The 20,807-nt window shown below is 43.2% G+C and overlaps 1 protein-coding gene and 1 long non-coding RNA gene across 2 annotated transcripts in view; one reads left to right on the top strand and one right to left on the bottom strand.

Moving 5' to 3' along the window:
• The window catches only part of CDK6 (cyclin dependent kinase 6), a 125,460-nt gene extending 109,834 nt beyond the window's left edge, over positions 1-15,626 (bottom strand). The window contains exon 1 of the mRNA XM_062604991.1: positions 15,268-15,626. Coding sequence (XP_062460975.1) covers positions 15,268-15,500 — 233 coding nt within the window. The 5' untranslated portion in view covers positions 15,501-15,626. The remainder of the gene's footprint in view (positions 1-15,267) is intronic.
• A 2,175-nt stretch (positions 15,627-17,801) lies between these two features.
• On the top strand, positions 17,802-19,453 carry LOC134156712 (uncharacterized). The gene is made up of 2 exons (XR_009962031.1): positions 17,802-17,907; positions 18,810-19,453. It is a non-coding gene; the product is annotated as an uncharacterized LOC134156712 (long non-coding RNA).
• Positions 19,454-20,807: the final 1,354 nt, after the last annotated feature.

The following is a 20,807-nucleotide window of genomic DNA, read 5'->3' as shown; positions in this document are numbered from 1 at the left end:
TAGTTGTCTGCACTAATAAGCACCCATGCAATAGACATTTATGACGACGCGCAAATACTGCAGGCCATGAGATGCTGCCTATAACTCCACACCAAATGCAGAGCTAGTACAAGAGCTACGGCCCTGGAGCTCTTCCTTACAACGCATTTTAGTTTGAGAGCCTCACCATCACCCCAGGTCCCCACAGCAGTAGGGTATTAGTGAAATAAAACTCCTAAGTTATTCCAGGAAGCTGACCTCTACTATTTTACACAGGATATTAAATAGACCCCAGCTGTCTCCACTTAGAAGTGACTTAGTTCGTATGTTTTATAAAGGTCCATTCAGCCGCTTTCTGAGTTATCACAGAATTGAAGTGACTTTCTGTGAAAAAAAAGTCAAATGTGCTGGTGATTCCCCTTACCTACTTGTCATGCAGGCATGTCTTGGTTTTCAAAGAGCACAACTGGCATCTGTACATTCTGAAATGAGAATCTGTGTCCGAATTATGAGAAGATTTGACTGCGATACAACTGTCTCAAGTCCATTTGGAAGAAACATACACAGGAGAGCTTAGTTTTGGGTTTTTTTCTGGAAAGGAGGGAGTCACAGTAGTCTTCATTTCCATGAATGCCTCGGTACACCAGTGCCTATGGCATATGACTACTGCTGTACATGCAGTGCAGTCCATGTGATTTCATTCCCAAAGGCAGAGAAGTGACATTTAGATTTTCCAAAGCACAAGAATACTTTCTCAGACTTGTGAGAGTGACAGTGATCAATAAATTAGAAATGCCATGATAATAATCATGTCCATTCTGTAAAGTTTCATTAAATTATGTCAAGAACTCAACAGTCTTTTTAAGAAGAGCCTCCATTTAAAAGCTGAGAAAATGCTACTGCAATATTTTTGTATAAAGGGTGTGCTCGGGAACTGAGTGAATAATGCAATTTCAAGATGGCAGTTTCATGCTTGAAAGAAGAAAGATCAAAGTGACCTTAAATTTTACAAGATTTGAACAATTTTTAAAGGGGTCAATATTAAAAGGAGACACACACTCCCATCGTCTAACTATTCCCTAAAGCCTTTAAAAATATATATTTGTACTGCACACAAGAGGGAAAAAAGCCATCTGTTTCAAAAATTAGTTTGCTGCTTTTAAATATTGACATCCCCTGTTGAATTGCCTGCTGCAGCGGGCTGTGCCCCAGTTAGGTTAAGCTATTAGATGTTTACTTTTTTGGATATTGCCTGGGCTCTTTGCCACTCACATCAGGCTTTAGAATTTTCATTTACTCCTTCCAGAATACATTTAACAGAATTTACTATTTTATTATACTTAGGAGCGAGATGGCATTTCAGTTCCAATTTTCAATGTCATGTAACTTTTTAAAAACAATTAGCTTTTGGGATGGATTTTTTTCCTGGCTTGCCCTCATTCCCTTTTAATTTTTCTCTTTTAACTTGAATAAAGAAAACTGTCCAAACATTTTTAAAGCACAGACTTTAAACTAATTGCAGCCCTACATGTTTTACAATCCCCATCCATGTTACAAAATAGTAATTCTGAATTTCCTGCTATAACTGCAATAAAATCTAAAGATTTTCATGGTTTGTCTTTTCCACATGCACACACACGTATGCAATACACATACCCAAACAACTTAATAAAGCAGATCATTTGCTTTACTAAATCATATTGTCTTTGTGGTTCCATAATAAAAAAAGCTGTTTCAAACTCTGTAAATTGAGCCATTAAAGAACTGGCTCCAACAGACAATCAACCTCAAAAACGAAGAGCAGAACCTGATGGCATTACTGATTGATTTTAATTGTGCAGACTATTACCGGCAATGTGGGCTGACACGTTCTGAGGTTATGGAAAGACAAAACTTTAAATTAAAAAAAAATATTCTAAGAGGTAATGGAGTTGTACCACTGCTTTCCAAGCACTCAGGTCTTGGATAATTCAGAGTGGAATACGTGTTAAGACACCAAAAATTTCTATTTACTTGCAATTGTACAATCACATCAATTGCTGGAAAAGAAACCTGAGGCAATGAGAATATGTGTAGCATCAGAATTTTGTCAATAATGAGATAATTAGCGCACTTGGTAGCAAATCCTGTATGAGACCAGGATGGCAGAGTGAAGGGGAATGAGAAAAATATAGAAGAGAAACTGCATCTGAGAAAGCTTTGAAAGGTGCCTTAAACCACTCACAGGCTGTGCAACTGGCCCTCTCCAACACACATCCAACACTCTTTTTCTTGTAAAAGGTTAGTAAGTTTTGACCAAAATGGCTTCTGCTGGAGTTTAAGGTTGGATACAGGGTAACCAGGGAATGCCCACCCATTCCAGCTACTCCCTGTTCCCCTTAGTACTTTAATGCCAAGTGCAAACTAGAAGCAGATTGTCTGAAGTCAGTACATTTCACACACCCTGCTATTAGGAAAAGCACATAATTTTTGCCAACTGATAAAAAAGTGTCTTGTACAAACCCTTACCATAGATCCATACACTTTGGTAAAAAAAATAAGCTCCCCTATTAATACTGATTCCTTATTTGATCTTTCTCATAGTTCAAGTGCCCTCCGATTTCAATAGCAGCTTTTTGCTCCCCCGCCCCACCAAGTAATTTCCTATTTGCTTTTGTAACTTCTCTTATTTGCTGGACAAACTCCCTGCTAGTGTTTCCACTTTCCACCTTCAAAAGTGAACCATGCTTACTGGCATTAATCTCATCCAGCTGTGGCAGGCTATAGCTGGGTGTCCACTCTGCATTAGCCATCTGGGCTCTCTCTGCAGGCAACAAGAGAAAAGCAGGGGTTTCCAGAGGGCAATTCATTCTGCTCCAGGGTGAGCACGGAGGGTGAGTGGGATGAATTATTCTCAGAAAGCTCATCCTCTCTCTGCACCCATGATGGGGAGACAATGAATGACTTGGATGGAGTATACTTTTAATATTCAGATGGTTAAAGTTAGATGTCTGCTCACAATTATCATATGTAGCTGGTTTATTTTTCTGTGCATGGCTATGGGTACCTTCTGTGCGTCCATCATGACACCCTGGTGCAGAACCATTTAAGGGACAGAGAAAGTTTGGTGTTTCCCTTTGACATCCCCCACCCCTCTGGAGAGTTTGAGAAACCAGAAGTGTTTAAATTGTCCGGCTGTATCTAGCACCCAGGAAGAGGCTACAGATCCAAAGCAGCAGCTAGGATTTCCAGTGACTCAAAAGAGCTTCACACCAGGGAAGGTGTATGACCCGAGTGACAAGATGTGCTGCTACTCTAAGTACCTCCAAGTTAAATGCAAGCATTTTCATGTCCTTCCTCTTGACTGTTCCAACTTTTATTACCTCCTGTTTCTTAATCTCTCTTTTCTAAAGCCTATTGTTACTACACCAAGCTTGGGAACCACCCCTCTCCTAAAAATACCAGATTTAATTATTGTGGCCATTACGACTGTGTGTCTTGACTATAAGAATTTTTTAATCCAGCTATTGCAAGTTACTTCAGGCTATGCAGAGAGTGATCTCTCTTCCAGTATTCCAGGAACAGCTGCTTCACTGACGGTGTCTGTAAGTTATGTCTTTAAACCTTGTCTGATTTGCCCACTTTATTATGAGCAGTGGTTGGAATTGCTCTTTTTTACTGTTTTAGTAAGTTTAGTCAACTGTCCAGCATCTTCCAGAATTATAGGCTCAATATCCTTTCACTAATCTAGAGTATGGCAGAATATTCAGATTTGCTTTTTATGACTTACGCTTTTTTTTCTGCAGAATGAACTCAGCTTCAGCTTCTCAGTCTGAAATGTATTTTTGTACAGACATCACAATATCTTATTGAGACATTACACTACACTTAAAATGTCTTCTAAAAAGACTCCCTCATCAGTGTTATTCACCTATCTAGGTTTTATCTATAGCCACAAATACCTTTCATTTTTAGTCAAATGAGTTACCTGGCTCTTCCATGCAACTCTGAACTATTCTTGCTGTCGTACTGTCAAGGTTTTCGGTTTCAGTCTCATTTCTGTTTGTATTTTTTTCACTGCTTCATTAATATTTGCTTTTGAAATAAATGACAACTCTAAAAGATGTTTTAATCTCACAAAATGAAATTAAAATGTAATAAAATTTCCTGATTTCCAAGTAGAGAAAGCCATGAATAATAAACAGCATAGAATTAAGTAATGCCATTTAACACTTCCTTTTTTTTTTTTTTTAAATGCTCTTACAAACATAACGGCAATGTGATGAACGGGATTCCGTGCAATGAAGAGATACAGGTGCTCAGTTCTGCAGAAGTACGAACTTGTCTGGGCCCTTACAAGACTGCCAAATCTTTTAAGCTTGATGAGATATGTAATTCTGATTTTCAGACTACAGTCATTGATTCAAACCTGTCTGGATATGGGTATTATTGCTTTGATTAAAACTCGTTGCTCAGCATTCTATAAAAAAAGGAGATGAACACGAAGGCAACAACTTGATGAGAGATGTCTGTGAGGAAACCACAACGATCAGCGGTAGGCCTATCTCCATTAACAATCTAGAAGGTTATCTAAGGATAAACAACATACTAATTAGAAGTGCAGATGCTGCTCAATCTCTATGTCATAAAGATCACACACACAAACAAAGTATGCTCTTAGATAAAATTAGCAAAATAAGATTCACCCTATAACCTATTTCCTAGTAGAAAAAAATAACACAGGTCATTAATGTGTACCACCCTGAAGAAACCTGGAAATCAATAATAAAGGTTCTAGCACTGTGCTAGTGAATAACAAGTGAGACATAAACTTCAAATGCTGTACAGCATTCAGGAAGCCTCTAATTGTAGCTATAGAAGCATTTTCTCTTGAAGCAGGGAGGTGTACATAGCACTGAAGTGACCATGTTTGTGATGTGACCTGGAGTATGGGGGTAAGCACAGCACTGTACAAATTGCCTAGGTGACAACAAGGGATAGACATCAAATATAACAGAGGGTACATACTAAGGTAGGGGGGTGCTAACAGGGAATGTAATTAGGAGGCGTGAAATGGGTCAACAGAAACTGCCCATCTCATTGAAAAACCTTCTAATTAAAGAACTATTTTTATAGCCCAGTTTGGTGAACTCAGTAGTCACAGCATCTAAAAATCTGAATGGTAAAGTCTCAAAGGTGCGTCCTGAAGGGACACGCCTGCACAGACTGCTTTTCCTAACGCATTTTTGTTCATCTTAACATTAGGAATTTATGGTTTGAACAACTAGAGCTGTTTGAATCAGTGTAGCTCTATGGACTTTAACTTCACCAGCAGAAACTCAAGCCTTAACATTTACAACTGCATTTTGGATTAGCTGGAAGATGCGGATCCAGTTCCTCTATCAGTGGCGAGTGTTAGGCTGCTCACATAGATGAACAGTTAACTGAGCATACTGGTTTTCAGAACATAAACCAAAAATAACTGGAAGATTTTCAACTGTAATTTTCTGGTTAAAATACTGTATATATGATGATCCACTACAGCAAAGTCAGAGCACTTAAAGAACAGAACCATCTTTTCAGGAGAATACCATCTGACTATGATTTACTGAAGTTCTGACATTTATTAAGACACACACTGATACCCTAGACAGCCACAAGAGTTTTTCTACGAAAATAATTTGATCACCACTGAGGGCAACTGAAAAGCATAAATAATACATAATACTGTAAATCTGAAGAATCGAATTTAATCTTCAATATGCAACATAAATCCCCATCACAATATATTTATATGATGAGGAAAGGAGTAGAAAGTCAAAGCTAGGAGAATGACAGAATGTGGGAATCTCACTAAGACTTACTGAAAGTGATACAATTTTTACAATGATACAGTATATCTATGAAAAACCTACCATATATCTGTTTACATTGGGGTTTAATACAACTTTATTCAAAATGCTGTTTCTAGGGATATCTGAGTTTGTTGTAAATAAAAACAACCTTCCATATCCTGATGTTTTTAGCACATTAAAACTAAAAAAGTATGATTATGTATTTCTATGCATTAAAGGTTCCCAATTTTCTGTAGGAACACTCACAAGGATTCCAATTCCTTGTCATAATGAGTGAAAGTTAGATGTGACATTCAGCGGCTCCACAGCCCTCCCTTTTTATGGGGAAGGAGCAGAATGGGCAAAGCCCTCTAAGGTTGTTTCACTCTGGCAGTAGCTGTGTGTCCAAACGAGTCCTCCCCCAAACATCTAAGCACAGTCAGTACATTCCCAACTCCTACTGCCAAGTTAAAATGAAAACGGTCTTAGTTCAGAAATGATTGAGGTGGTTTGCTCTAATCAAATTAAACCAGCCAAATGTTCTTTTCAAAGGTAACTGTCTACTCTGCAGCTGTATGCAAAATACCACATCAAATGTGGAAAAAAAAAAAAAGTGATAGAATTCTATCCTTACAGTAGAGCACTGGCTCCACAGATGAAGAGAAACAAAAGCACCAGTGCAGCTAGGAACTACATTCACAGAAAGCTCCTGGAAATATGCTAAGTTAAGAAACAGTGAACAAAGTACTGAAATTTCCAGTTTATAATTAATTGATTTCAGGGAAAAGAGAACTCTCTGACATTGTTAAACAGCAACAGACACCTTCAGTTATTTGTCAGTGACCACACTTTGATGTTAAAAGACTAGCCAAAGCCTCACATAAAAGAGAGAAAAAAACACACACGGGCTTTTCCATTCTGTTTCTCACTTCCTTCCCCTGTTTCTATCAAAATATGTAACATTCTGCACTGACTAATGTTGCAAAAGTCTAAACTCAATAGGTTTCATTTAAACTCAGTATGATTCATCTGTACTAGAATTGAATTTCTGATCACTAAATATGGGGAATCCCTGCAAAGATGAATTCACATGAGTTATTTCTTTATTTTCTTTTACTAAAGAAAAGATCGGTCACCTGTTAATGACAATGCAGAGTGATAACTAGTCAGTGTTAGCAGGAATGCTTTTAAAATAATATGGAACTAAGGTTTTGCTAAGTTTGTAAATTGTTTGCTAGGTATGTCATGGAAAACCTACCCCAGGGCAACTCTACCCATACCACCACATTGGCACATCACACTACACCCTGTATTCAGGTATCTGGAATCATCACCTGGTCCTAAAGTTATGTAGGATGTTTCTTGGAGAAGAGACCTATCTTCTTCTAAAGCCCTAAAAAGACATCTAAAGCATCATATGGAAGACTTTCTTATCACTCATATAAACCATTCTTTTTTCCTCCTAAAGAAAACATAACTGTGTTGTTCAAATTTTAAGGCCTGATTTTGAAAATATTATTTCATGGAGTATTTCCTTGTGAATATTTTCTAAGGATGGAACAATTTATCAAAGGCTAAGGGTACATAAATGAACAGGAAAATCAATACAACACTTTGGATGCAATGAGCTATTTTGAAACAGTTCAGAAATCAACAGTCACATTTCCACACTGATGCTCATCAAAAGCTTCCTAAATGGAGGTTTCCCAAATGGAAAATGTTGAAGTACATGATGGAAAAAAAACACTCCCTGGAAAATTCTAAAGCGGTTTGTTTATTAGTTACAAATGCTTTACCGTTTAAAGGTATGGCTGTTAAATAAGCATGCATGTGCAATTTAGAATGTTTTTCAGAATACAAGAAAAATATATGAAGAACTGATATAGGAGAAATTTCCTCTTCTGAGTGAAAAACACAGCTTAGTTTTATATGTATACAGGCATAGCAATCTTTTGATAATTTTACAGAATCATCAAGATCAACTTGCTCAGCAAAACTGGAAAACAGCCGGATTTTGTATAAAGAGTAAAAAACATACGCTCCACATAAAGCTGCAAACTTTGGGATGAGCAATATGGAATTTTATGAAAGTAATTTTAAAACTTCATAACTAAATTAAGTCAACCAAGAATTACTATGAGAGCACTCGAGGCCAAATTCACAATACTGCTACATCAGGTTAGTTACACCATTTATTCTGCATGATTTAACTTTTAATAAAAAGTTCTCTAGAAGTAAGGCTTCAGTTAATGTAATACATAAGAATCAGTATCTGTGATTCATATCCTTACACGTATTGTCCCTGAACTCTATTCAGCAAAGCATTTTAAAATTCAGTGCACAGTTAATATCATAGCTACTTCTGTTCAATAATGCACTTACATCTGTGCTACAGCTCAAAGAATGACTTAAATCCCACCAAGTGACTCACTTAGTGCTTTGTTAAGTCACAGCCTCAAGCCTACTCTCTTCCAAACACCTGGAGAGTCAGTACTTTCCTTCTCCCTATTCTGTTCCTTTCCTTCTCCCTATTCTGTTCCGCACTTCAGTCAGCGGTAGGTACCATGAAGCAAACTGGAAAGCCCCAACTAATTTACCCTGGCCCCTGTTTTCTGGGGTGGACCATCCACTCTCCTGTCCTTTCAAAATACCTCATTGCATCCAAAGTATTGCATTGATTTTACTATTCATTTATTTCCCCTTAGGCTTTGAAAAATTGTCTCATCCTTAAAAAATGTTCACAAGGAAATATTCCATGAAATAATCGTTTCAAAATCCTAGACCCTGCTCTGTTAACCCAGGGGATGCCTGGCGGTCATGACCTCTCACCAGCAATGGTTGTGGCAAAATGAGTTGGGTTTTACATTCTGGGCAGGACCTAGCAAAACTAGATCTCTCCAAGACACAACCATCCACAGATTTAAAGAAGGAATGGAGCACTGGACATAATCTAAGATGACTAACATTCACTCACACAAAGACTGGAAATATGTTTTTTGTAAAAAGCTTAGATTCAGAAGAAGACAAAATACTTTTTGAAGAAAGCTTGTACTCACTCCAGAAACTGAATTTCCTAAGGCTCTAAAGGCTATTCCATATTCAACCCTTCCTTCCTGACGTGCTCTTATCTTGTCCTGTTTCTGGCAGACCATGTATCCAAACTAAATCATCACATCCATTACTAATAAACAATTCATATCAACAGGAAGAATATCACTTATTTTCCCTGTATGTGCTTATTCTGTGTATCGCAGGGCTGCAAGTAAACGATGACAGGCCTGCATTCGTGTGCAGTCACTTCACAGGGTCCTCTGGCAACTTCACAGACTTCTCCAAATCCTACCTACTGCCAAACCCTGTTCAGTGTCCACCGCATCATTCCCCTTCGTCGTCTTGCCATCAGAGAAGCCAGATTTCCAGGTAGGCAGTCCCTCCCTCCACAAGACCTTTGCAGCATCCTCCTTGCTGTGCCTGGTCAGTGCAGGAACCATCTCCCTTCCCCTGACCACCACCGCTCTCCAGCCTGGAAACGCCTCTCTCTTGCCAAGGCACTTCCCGTCTTCACATCTGTCTTGAAGACCATCCTGTTTGTGTTAGGCTAAAATTGACTCTGAAGCTCATTCAGTTTTTCCTTCCCATTACTCATCCACCTCTTCTACCTCAGCTGAGACTCATCTGCCACATTAATCCCTTTAAGCTTGGCAAGTTTCAAGTTCAGTTTCTTCTGCCTTGCTCCATCCCTGCATCTTATTTTACTCTTTCTGTGTGCAACACAATCCCTATACCTAGCAATATGGAGGTAACTATTTCTTTCTCTCCAGGGGCCTGACAGATGCTGTATGAGTGGTGCTCCATAAAAATAAACTGCATCGCACAACGCAGCACACTGCTGATCTGCAAGAACGATGTCACACACTACAAGTTTAACATTAGCTTGGCAGAAAAAGGAAGTAAGGAAGTAAGCAGAATTCACTGGAGACAAACAACCTCCAAAACCAGAAATGTTTCACTTGACGGGATGGAGTATCTCAATGATTCTGAGAAGATCATCCTTTAAACTTATGAACAGTACAGTAATAAAGCCAGCAGCCAGTATGAGTGTCACCACAAACTGGAAAGAGAAACAAAATTAGCTACTGCATTTTGAAATTATTTTCCCTCTGTATGTTCCCATATCATTTCAGTTTGATACACGTTCAAATTGCCTTGCAAAAGGTTAATTAGGTATTGCTGGGCTGCTACAGATACATTCTGAATGCTCTCTATAATGTTAGAGAATTTCAAGACACTGACAAAAAGACACCTTCGGAGTAAAAAACAATTTTAAGCACCAAGCCATTATATGGTTCTGGGACTTGTGCACAGAGTCAAGTGCTGGTCTTTATGTGAGGACACACAGGGATGGGGAGTCACGTGTGCCCCATCTAGTTCCTCCCATGCTCAGGTTGCCTTGCTGAGGGAATCAGTTGATGAATTCCACCACCAACTCAAGTGCAAACCAAGAGATAGCAACACGGATCACTGGACTGAAAAAGCAGGGAAAAAGCAACATGAGAGTTGTCATGTTGTGCCAGAGAGGGCAGCTTACAGCGGCATTTATTCTTCAGTGATATAAAATGACATAAAACCTTGAACACAGCATAACTGTGCAAATACTCATCATTACTGGGTTCCATTCCCTCCCCCCCACCTGATCTGTGTACCAAACAGACTGAGGAATATAATCCAGCTCAGTGGTTCATCCTGTTGAACCTAAGTCAGTTAGCTGGGGCACCTATTCTGCAAGGAAGGACAGAACTAAGATTAATTCTCTGTCATATGCTGATGATGACCTTGAATGGCAAGATTTCTGGCACTTATCTCTGAAATAATAACCCAAATATTATATTCTAATAGATTATATTCAATATAATTTTGGTTATTTTACATTTGAAGACTTACTAACCCATGAAAATATTAAAAAGTTGTATTTATCGAAAAAACGACAAGCCAGGAAGCAAAAATATACAGCTTTGCAGGTTTACTCTATTTGCTTAAGGTTGAACACTATTAAAACTGTTAAATACATATATATGTTAGAAAACAAGCACGGCGAGAGTTACAGCATTCTTTTACATCGCCTTCCCAGAGTGCAAATTCACAGTTTGATGTATGATTAACATTAGGGGAAAATTAATCATCTGATTACCAGCAGGAGAGAGAGATAAAATGAACACAATATATTGCTGAATTTAGCATTATAATCACAAGAAGAATTTTTAGAGATATATTACAGCAGGGAATACTCCCAGTTTTACACACAGGAATTTCCTGAATCTAATATGTCATTTACTCCTGGCAAAGTCTGTCCTTTGTCTACATATATTTCATTTTTACCAAACAGAACAGCACTAAGCTATGTAAGTGCAGAACCAACTTTTGCCAGCTTTGACTACCGTATATAGTAAAGCTTTACTAAAGCATTACATCCTATTATCTGAAAGGTGAGCTAGCAGAGCACCTCAATCATCCTACCAGTTACAAAGGACATTTCAAAGCCTACAACATACCTTATTTTGGAGCAATTCACAGTAAGATTTACTCTTGAGGAGTCTATCTTTTACTTTGCTTTGTGAAGATAAATAGAATAGACTAAGATGTCCTTGACGGAGGGGAACTTTAAACAAAGGCAAATGAGAGCAGGAGAGGATTTTAAGCACACTGAATTCATGCTTTTAACTGTACTTTCCCCATGCCTTTCTGTGTGCTGTTCTGACAGTCTGGCAAAAGTTAAGATCAGTCCTTCAGGCCTTATTTCCACCATCACAGTCAATAGTCCGGAGTCTTCCAATACCACCACTTTTCTGATGAAGATTAGACTTCCTTTCACTCCTTGTTTTGCACCTCATTTTATTTCATTCTGCAGCGAAGTCTTACCTAACTTCATTATCATTGTAAAAGCAACTGTACTGCAAAAAATGTGCCTCTTCATTGTACGAACATGGAAACGACAGACTTGGAGAGATGGAACATGAAACATAGCTCTCATAATTAGCAGTAGCATGGAAAAACAGGATAAATATTTGTTTAAAATTATTCTGCGCTATTTAGACATTTCCACTTTATGGAGAAAATTCCCTTCCATTCCAAATACCAAGCACTGGAACCCTCCAGTGCTCCAAGCATTTCTCAGGCTTTTAGAGGAAGGGAATCTACAACCACTATGACAAACCTGGACTGCAGCAGCAGTGCTCGCCCTGCATCCTGGCTCCACAACCAACAAAGCCACTGAGCTCTACCTCTGCCTAGCAAGTACTGGGTCTCTTCCTTACCAAATTACGCTTCACATTCAGCATTACTTCATGGAGACAGAGAAGCTGTGGACTGCTGAGCTCTGAACTTTACCCTCTGGAGACAACCTGACACACTGAGTGAGATCAGCATGTCCAGCGTAACTTCACATGGACTGTAATTTCTGCCGTTGCTGCCAGCTGATGCCAGAGCACCGCAGCCAAGCACAGGGGTATGTACCTCATCTGTCTTAAGTCTGTCTAAATTTTGATTCACAGGATGACTGCTGGTTTGCACACATGCCATTACTCATAATTAACAGATTCAACCTCAAATTTGCAGTTCTCATTTCTTTCAGGCTAGTTGCTTGTAATATTCAGAAAAAAAAGCTAGATGTCCCTTCAAAATAAAAGAGAACCCTTGATTTCAAGTATTTGTGTTGTTATCCCAGTGCTCTGAAAATGATGTACACTTTAATCCAGCATGTAGACAGTGCACTTGACATTATTTTTATTTAGTAGCCTGGCCTTTATACCAGTTTCCAGAACGCATGCCCAAACAATGAGCATTTTTGTGAGCATAACATGCTCAATAATTAAGTACAGCTAGGTCAGCTGCTTAAAACTGCAGAGCTCCTTTTGTAGTATTTCCTTTTCTGAGTATATTTACATAATACAAAAATAGACCTTTAATTTTGATAAATTACAAACACTACTACCGTATTTGTAACGGAACAGGGGAATTTAAATATTTTCAAATAATCTTTCATATAATTTCAGTCACTCCAAAGTGCTACTTACAGATTCATCTGTTCTGCAGATTAAAAACATGCACAACAGAGGAAGTTTTTAAACAGGATTCTTCACATTTCAGAAGAGAGAATGTTTGAAATTGCTTCTTATATTCCCCTGCCTGTTTGTGGGAATAGGTGAGCAGTCAAGGTCTCAAGCATCCCCATACATCACAGACCAATCTCTTGTGTTCGAAATGCAGCTTATGGCAAAAGGCTTCCCAACACCACTGTGAGGACCTGGAACACACTTTCAGGGATTTTTATACTGAAACTACATTCTCATACTGCTGGCTGAAATCCTGCTTGCAGAGAATGAATTTTCATTCAAACTTGTAAAAATATTTTTAGCTTCAATGTATTTATGCAACGTTATGTCAAGATCGTACTACACTTAAGCCCAAGCAAAACAAGCCTGCAGCTGCATAGTCAGTTCATCAAACAGCTCTTTGGAAAACAAGAACTTTAGTTTCAAGGTTTTGCTGAATTCAGGATTAAAGAGTTCTTAAAAATCTTTTACTTCATATGGAAAGATCCCAATGGCAGGCAAAAAAATTCGTAAGTATTGTTATATTGAATTATTCCCGAACAACGTTTACAGCTTCCAAATATGTAAATGTCTAGACCTGGACAACTAAATCCTCACGTACACTCATAAATTATTGGGCTGGATTTCAGAAACTCTGAGAACTCTCAATTATCTCTCTACTGCCAAGGAAGAACCTTGTGTGCTCTCCTCTGTAAACCAAGCCACTTGGATTTGGTGATCAAATCCAACACGTCCACACAAATATCCCACCACTTTGAAATTTACTGACTAAGCCCCTGGCATTACTGGGAGCCAGTCAAAATAATGGTTATTAACCAAACTGTGGATTTGTTTGATAAGCAGTGGGAAAGTGTGAGCTGCACCCTGTATCCCATTGCTCACTGCAGTGAGACTGATGATGTGCTCTCCGTTATCAGTATTTCAGAATACACATTTTGCCTATTCAGTTCAGACATAAATCACAGAATCACAGAATGGTTTGTGTTGGAAAGGACGTTAGGATCACCTAGTTTCAACTATCCTGCCACAGGCAGGGATTCCTCACACTAGACCAGCTTGCTCGGTGCCCCATCCAACCTAGCCTTGAACACAGCCACAACTCCCCAGAGCAACCTGTTTCAGTGCCTCACCACCCTCACAGTAAAGGATTTCTTCCTAATATCTACTCTAAATCTACCCTGAGAGAAGGCAGACTGTTGTATTATGCTGCCTTGAGATGAACAAAAATTACTTCAGCTACGCACTTTGTATTTAGTATTCTTTGTCTCACCTTTCCTTTTGCACCCACTATAAACCCCCTCATCTCAGACTGTAAAAGAAGAGGATCACAGCTACAACCCATTTTGAAGGTCTTCTCTAGCTTCAGAGTATCTGTTTCTCTAGGACTGAAAGAGCCTTGGTGTTAGTGAAGTATTTTCCTTTTTCTATGCGATATGTGCATATAATAACACAAATAGCAGGAAATACTCTTGTTACTACAGCACCATCAGTAAGATGCTGATCAGTTTCAAATCACTGTATATCTGCGCATCTGCAAAGTGAAGCTTACTTCGTAAAGTTCGTAATATTAATAAAAGATGCTCACAGGCTGCTGGGGGTTTCCAGCTACAGAAAAACTGTAAGAGGCTACAGTAGGGCCAGCCTTACCACTGAGAGAACCTGTTCAAGAACACAGGTCATTTATCTAGGGTTTTTGCTACCAACACAACAGAAAGGACATCCTGGGGCCATGGCCACCATCTTGCAAGCAAGGCCTGATATCTCTACTGTTGCACTCTTGGCAGCACAATTATCAGTACACAGTGAAATTAGTACCAGCTAAACAGTATTCAACTACAAGGCTGCCTGCAAAGCTTGAAGTCTTAAGCTGTTACTTCTTTTTTATATGATAATCTACAGCTCCCTGTAAAACCACCTAAAAAGGTGGAATGCACATTCCACTACTGCTCTCATCTTTGCTATTTCAATAATGAATAGAGCTGCTAAAAATCAGCTGCAGCTGGCAGAACTAATACTTGAGACGAAACCAGGGAGACTTTTTTTCTCATTCTCTCTTATGCCTGAGGAAATAACATACACATGGCTCCTTGCCCATCCACTCAAACACTTAAGTCACACACCTATGCCTCTGGAGATGGGTGTTTGTGTGTGTGGGAGGCAATGCACAGGGATGAGGTGAGGTCTGGCAGGCAGCACCACGGCCTGCTGAAACCTCAAACCACATTCCATGTACACAGTTTAGTGCTCACTTCATCCGCAAACCCAAACGAGTGTCCAGTCCATTTATGTACCCAAACTCTTGCTTGGCCAACTCATGTACTATAACCAGGATCCCACTGATGGGGACACCTGCCCCACTTCCTCACCTGACCACGTTGGGGTGCTCGAATGTCTCCAGGTGCCTCAAAACTGCCACCTCTCGGATGGTGGACAGCGGCATCCCCTCCTCGCTGGTCTGCACCCGTACCCGCTTCAGAGCGACAAAGCGGCCACCGTTCTTCAAGTCTCGGGCTTTGAACACCTTCCCATAGGCTCCTTCCCCAATCTCAGCCACACATTCATACTGCTGGTCAGCCAGGCTTGTGCTGTCCTTATCCATGCTGGCGCCACTCCTCTTCCTCCCGTGCTCCAAGTGTTTTGGGGTGGCTCTCAGTCTCGCTTGCTTTCTGATAATTAGTACGTTGTTCACGTTGGCAGATAGGCCACGCACTTGGTACCTCTGCCTGTAAGGGCCCCAGTGTGCCTCCTCTTTTGGCCACCAGGAATTATCGTACAGTCTTTGGGAGCATTGTCTGCATAAAGCCAGTTAGATCTGGAGGACAAATCAAGCAAGAAATGACTTTAGTTTATTGTTACTCAGCACTGCTCAGAAAATAAGAAAATTAAGCTCTTATAGTAGGTAACTGCATGCAAAGCAAAAACGTGGTGCAAACGAAGACGTGAACCAGCAGGGAGACGTGTATCAGTGTCCCTGCATGGCTGATACAACACTACAAAGTTATCACAGTTTGTGCAGAAGGCTGTAACACAGAGCCACAGAGCAACTCCGTGCTGTGGGATCTGACTGAGCAATGGGTTGCATACAATGACCCTCCAACACATGGGTGATAGGGATGGCAAAGCTAACTAACTATGCAAGGAAGTCATGCACAGCAACCCATGTCAGGATTGCAGGACCCAAAGGTCTCTTGAGTGCATGCAGTGGAGTCTTGGGAATATATCCCATGCTATATCATTGTTACTTATTTGTAAATAATAACATTTGGGGGTTTCGGCCTTGATTTGCTCTCCCCTGTGCTAAGCCCTTAATGAACACATTGCAAGAGGCAAGTTCCTACCCTGAAGCATGCGTGTTGAGGAGCAATATGTACGTATTGAGCTGACAATTATGTTACCAAGCATCATGTGCTGAGGTAGGTTCAGAAATACACACTTCAGGAAAGGTACTGACACGCAAGGATTTCGCCTGTGGACACAACTACTGCTGCCTGTGTGACTGGCAGCTTAGCTCCTTCCAGAGCAGCCCAACGAGACATGGTCTTCAGGAACAGCACGCTCTGCTGCGCAGCACACGAGGCTGGAGAGCAGAAGCTTTTCCTCCTGTACACGGTTTGCCTGTATCCAGTTCCATCCACACTTTCTGCAGAACTGAGGGCAAATCCTCTCCCCTCACAAAACTCCACATCAACGCTCTCCCTTTCCCTTGCCTCTTTTTAATATAATGATACGGTGACCTCCGGGGCTGTAAGCCTCTCTTACGCTGCGTTTTCACCAGGCTAGGATTAAAGAGCCCCAGACAGCTCAGTCGGGGCTCCTCTACCCTGAATCCACGCATAAAGCCAGAGGCATTTTGCACCTTTATGCTGATCCTACACCTTATTCGCAGCAGAAAAGCAGAGCAACCTGAAGAAAACCCGTGCCCGCTGCTCACCGCTTTTCCCCGGCTGCAGCCTGAAGCGACCCCGACCCCCTTCCTCACCCCCCCTCCGGCCGCCTTCCTCACTGACTCCAGCTGCCACCGCCGAAGCTGCTGCCACCTCACAGCCCCGTGCAACCCGGCGCCCATCGCAGCACCGGGCGGCACCGAGCGCGGACCACCGCGCCTCGCCTCGCCCCGCCACCGGGACCCGCACACACAAACAGACCCACAGACAGACACCTGCACCGGAGACCCCGGCCCGCATCCCGGCCCGCGCAGCTGCGGAGGGCGCCCCCGAGCGGCGGGCAGGGGCGGGCAGCGGAGGTGCCCGTGTGCGTGGCCGCGGGGTCGACGGGCCTGCCTCCGCGCGGCCGCGGCTCCAGGCGGAAAATCAGCGCTCGCCTTCCCCGGGCACGCCGGGACACCGCGAGTGGCCCCCCCCCGCCACGGCCCCAATTCCCCCCCCCCCCCGCCTCGGCACCGAGCTTCCCTCCGCGGGCGCCCCACACGCGGCGGGGGGTGGCGGCGGGGGACACGCGGGGAAGCGCGTACCCCCGCTTCCTCTCAGGGGACGGACGGTGGGGGGGGGGGGGGGTGAGTAACCGGCTCGGCCACTCGACAGGAGGCGGAGGGAACCCCCCCGGTGGCTCCCCAGGAGGGCAACCCCTTCGCCCGCGGCCCCTTCGCGGCCCCCGACACGGGGGGCGCCCCCACGCCGATCCCAAGGCGGGCTGCGGCTGCACGGCATGGCGAGCTGCCCCCGGCAGCCGCAGGGACGCGTCCCCGGTGCCGTCCCAGAGGGGTTGCGGGCCGGGGGCAGCTTGTGGGCCACGCCGCCGGGCCGGGTGCGCGGAGCACATGGGCGCCCCACGTTACCTGGTGTGCGCCGCGGCCGCCTGCACCGCCACCAGATCCCCAAATAATCCTCAGCCCCGAGGGTGTGGGGGGGGTGGAGAGGGAGGGGGTGAGTCCTCCCTAAAACAAACCTCACATTGAACGAGGCAGGGTGGAGAGCCGGCCCCGGGTCTGCCCCTTCACATGGCCATGTCTCCGGCAGGTCCCGGCAGCGGCCGCCCGGGCCACACAGGTAGCTGCTCCGCGGCTCGGCCGCCCTCAGCTCGCATCCTCCAGCCGCCGCCGGGCTGCACCTTGGCGCAGAAGGCAGCTCGCACTCGTCCCCCTAAGCCCGCTCCGCCCCCCCCCCCCCCCCCCTTGCCTGGGGAAAACGAAAACGCGAAAGAAAAATCGCGACCGGCGGCCCCCGCGAAGCTGCAGCGCCGCGACCGCAGCCCCGCCGGCCGCAGCCTGCCCGTGCGGGGCTCGGCGCCGGCCCTCGCCGCAGCAGCTGCTCCGGCGCTGCGCTGCGCTGCGCTGCCTCCCCTCGCTCGCTGTCTCGGCCTCTGCTCAGCCTGGGAGCAGCAGCAGCTTGCTGCCTTTTTTTTTTTTTTTCTCCCCCTCTCCTCAAGTTTTTTCCCTGCTTTCCCACGCTGGCTGAATGTGACTTGACCCCGTTTCAAAAAAGTTTGACATAGTGCTTCAACATTTCCGCATTCCTCCCCGACTACAAAGGCTGCAGCCGCCTCCTTCTGCTTTCTGTCTCTGCTCTCTGTCTTCACACTCAATGAAATCCTTCATGTGCCTCTGCCAAAGGCAGCCGCATACCGCAAGGGTCGCCGCGAGCGCCGCGGCCAGGCATGGCCCGGGGCGACTGCCCCGGGGGGTCCCGGGCAGGGCCCGGCCCCGGCCCTGGCCCCGCCGCTGTGCTCGGAGCTGCACGGGCGCGGGCGCAGCCGGCTGCGGCAGCACTGAGGAGCCTGACTCATTCCTGGGGCTCGGCCCTGGGAAATAACCCTTTAGGGGGTTGTTGCTTTTTGGTTGGTTGGTTGGTTGGGGTTTTTAGGTTCTTTTTTTCTGCGGTCCTGGGAAATAACATTCCCACCCCCGAAAAGCGCGTATTCTGCTTTCCTTTTTGATACTTTCCATTCACAGAGCGCAGACAGGAAGTCAGCGCCCATGAATGCTTTCGGGAAGCATCACGAAACTTCGTTGCTGAAGACCCCTACGCCCAGCAGAGTCTTGTCCGCGCAGACCTGCGCTGAAGCTGCGCGGGTCAGGGTGTGCAGAGGAGCTGGGTCCGCAGTCAGCCCGTCCTCGGGTGCAGAGGACGCTTGTTGTGGAGCCAAGCCCTACAAATACTAAAGTTGACCACACTAGAAAATAATCACCGACCTACCCTGTCTCCATGGGGGAGAACACACACCTGGAGCCTAATTCCCAATTCTCCCAGCCAGTACCCTCCAGCTTATGCTTTTCTGGACATCAAGGATGATTATCGTACCGCTCCAGAACCAGCTCTTAATGGTGGTTTAACTGGGAGAGAGTGTAATGGTAATTTAACTAAGTGGGTTTATAACTCAAACAGTGCATGTCGAGGACTTGGCATCATATACCAATCTGGAATAACTAAAAAAATGCATACACTGCTGTACAAACTAAAATACTTCGTATCAGAAAAAAGCATATAATTACCCTTCTGGACTCACAGTGCTGCAGAGGGTAGGACATACATCCTACAGAGGATATATGAAATCTTACAGCTTCAATAAAATTTGTTTTCCTTCCTTCAAAACTGACACCAGCAATTCCACATGCCCTTCCTATTCCTGAGAAGTTAGAAATAGCACCTGGGGGGCTGGTGAGGAGCAACTGCCTGGGAGCAGAAGGGAGACCTGATTTCTCCTGGAGCAACTGGGGAGGTTGTACCACTCGTGCCTTCAAGAAGAAGGCCTGGGGCATGTGAATGTTTGCAGGAGACCATGCATACTTTGCAAGAGCTTAAGTTATGCTTACATTTTAGTTTAAATCAAAGAAACGCCTCAACAACTTCTGAAGTCAATGATATATCAGAAAAAGATGCTGCAGTTAATGGCAAACCCCATAACCTTTAACTGTGAAATTTCAATACACAGGTCAATTTTTGTTTATTTTTTTTTTTCAAATGTGAAAAATCACAGCACATAACAAGGGTCATATGTACAATACACTACCTCCCTCTTGTCTGGTTTGTAATATTTATGGTTTTCTTAAACCATTTTTTAAACCTTTTTTAAAACCTTTTTTAAAGGTTTTTTTTTTAACCTGTCTTTTTCTTTCTCTCTTTCCTTTCTTTTCTCTCCCTCCCCCTCTCTCTCCTTTTCTCCCCCTATCTCTCTTAACCTAATATTTATGCAGCTGTAACAAGCTTGGTACAGAAAACCCTTAGGTTCCAGGGACATTAGGGCTCTCACTTTACATGCAAAAGGCTTTACTTCTGAAGAAAGAGCAGTGATGTCTTGGTTGCTGTCTCCCCCTGAAGATCTCTGGATCTCCACACTCCAGGTGGGCTGGAGTTAGTTGCCCTGTCCTCTGGCCAGGTGAAGGTGCAGCTTCACTTTCAGGATGAACATGGGAGATTTCTGCAGTCCCCTGACATTTGCCTCTGTGCTCAACTGTGCAGTTTTATAATTCTCCTAATAAACAGTGTTCAACATAAGCTCAGCCTTTCATCCCCTGTTCTCCCAGTATTATGGGGGAGTATGTGTAATGGTTCTTTCAGAAGCGTTTATCTGCCTACCTATGTGGTGCTGTCAGTAGGGATTGCCATGGGAGATTGCACTGCTCATGCTATCACACTGAATGAATTCAAAACATGGAAGTGCCACATAGTTACTGTGGCTCTACTTGAGCCTCAGATTTTTTTCAGGGGCTTGTTTAAAAAATGATATGACTATTTTTGTTTTTCTCTCCCTCCACCTGCTGATATGGGAATCAAAGTGCTTTGTCTCCCAAAGCACAGAGTTCAAAGAAGCTCTACAAACCTCTGAAGTGACCCAAACCAATTTTCTCAATTTTCTTTAGATACAAGTTAAATGATTTCAGGAAGAAATTTCCAAACATGACTGAATAGAAACATCAGCTAAAATGGATGATATTACAAATAATTTGTTG

Source organism: Pezoporus occidentalis, unplaced genomic scaffold, assembly GCF_034315485.1.
Source record: "Pezoporus occidentalis ecotype Australia unplaced genomic scaffold, CSIRO_AGI_Poc_V1 ctg9, whole genome shotgun sequence".
Taxonomy (NCBI): domain Eukaryota; kingdom Metazoa; phylum Chordata; class Aves; order Psittaciformes; family Psittacidae; genus Pezoporus; species Pezoporus occidentalis.
The sequence above is the reverse complement of the archived record's forward strand: the minus strand, read 5'-3'. Positions and strand labels throughout refer to the sequence as shown.